This window comes from Gavialis gangeticus, unplaced genomic scaffold (genome assembly GCF_001723915.1).
Source record: "Gavialis gangeticus isolate Ggan-Ray unplaced genomic scaffold, GavGan_comp1, whole genome shotgun sequence".
Classification (NCBI taxonomy): Eukaryota; Metazoa; Chordata; order Crocodylia; family Gavialidae; genus Gavialis; species Gavialis gangeticus.
The window spans coordinates 25832375-25832838 of NW_017729006.1; the positions used below are offsets into that span (position 1 = coordinate 25832375).

Sequence of the window (464 nt, forward strand, 5' to 3'; positions counted from 1 at the left end):
TACCGAGCGGCAGGAGCTGCGACGGGTTGGTTGTCGCGTTGGCCGCCATTTTGGAAGCAGACCTGGCCAATCGCACGGCCTCCAAGGGGAAATAAGCCGAACGAGGTAGGAAGGAGCGGGTTGAATGGCTTAGAGCGCCCCCCCCCGTCAAACTAAATTAATCGATGTTGGAGCAATCGAGTAGGCCTTTTGCCAAGCTAGTTTCGCATGCCCTGGCCAAGGGAGGGTTGCATGGAGGAAGCTGTGTCCTTACTTGTGTATACTCTGCTTTTCAGAGCCCCTAAGTCAGCCACTTTGCACAGTCTGGAGGGACCCGCAGCAGCAGGAGGCAACACTTTCTCACTTTGAATTAAGTTTATGGTAGCGCAAGAGGCAGGCAAGATTCTTTGGATAGATGTGGTATCTTTTATTAGACCGAGTATTTGGAAAAAAGTTTTTGGCAAGCTTTCGGGTGCATTCACCCT

General features: G+C 51.7%; 1 protein-coding gene across 1 annotated transcript in view; it reads right to left on the bottom strand.

Moving 5' to 3' along the window:
- LSM5 (LSM5 homolog, U6 small nuclear RNA and mRNA degradation associated) overlaps window positions 1-104 on the bottom strand; it is a 15464-nt gene extending 15360 nt beyond the window's left edge. The window contains exon 1 of the mRNA XM_019509009.1: window positions 4-104. Coding sequence (XP_019364554.1) covers window positions 4-49 — 46 coding nt within the window. The 5' untranslated portion in view covers window positions 50-104. The remainder of the gene's footprint in view (window positions 1-3) is intronic.
- Window positions 105-464: the final 360 nt, after the last annotated feature.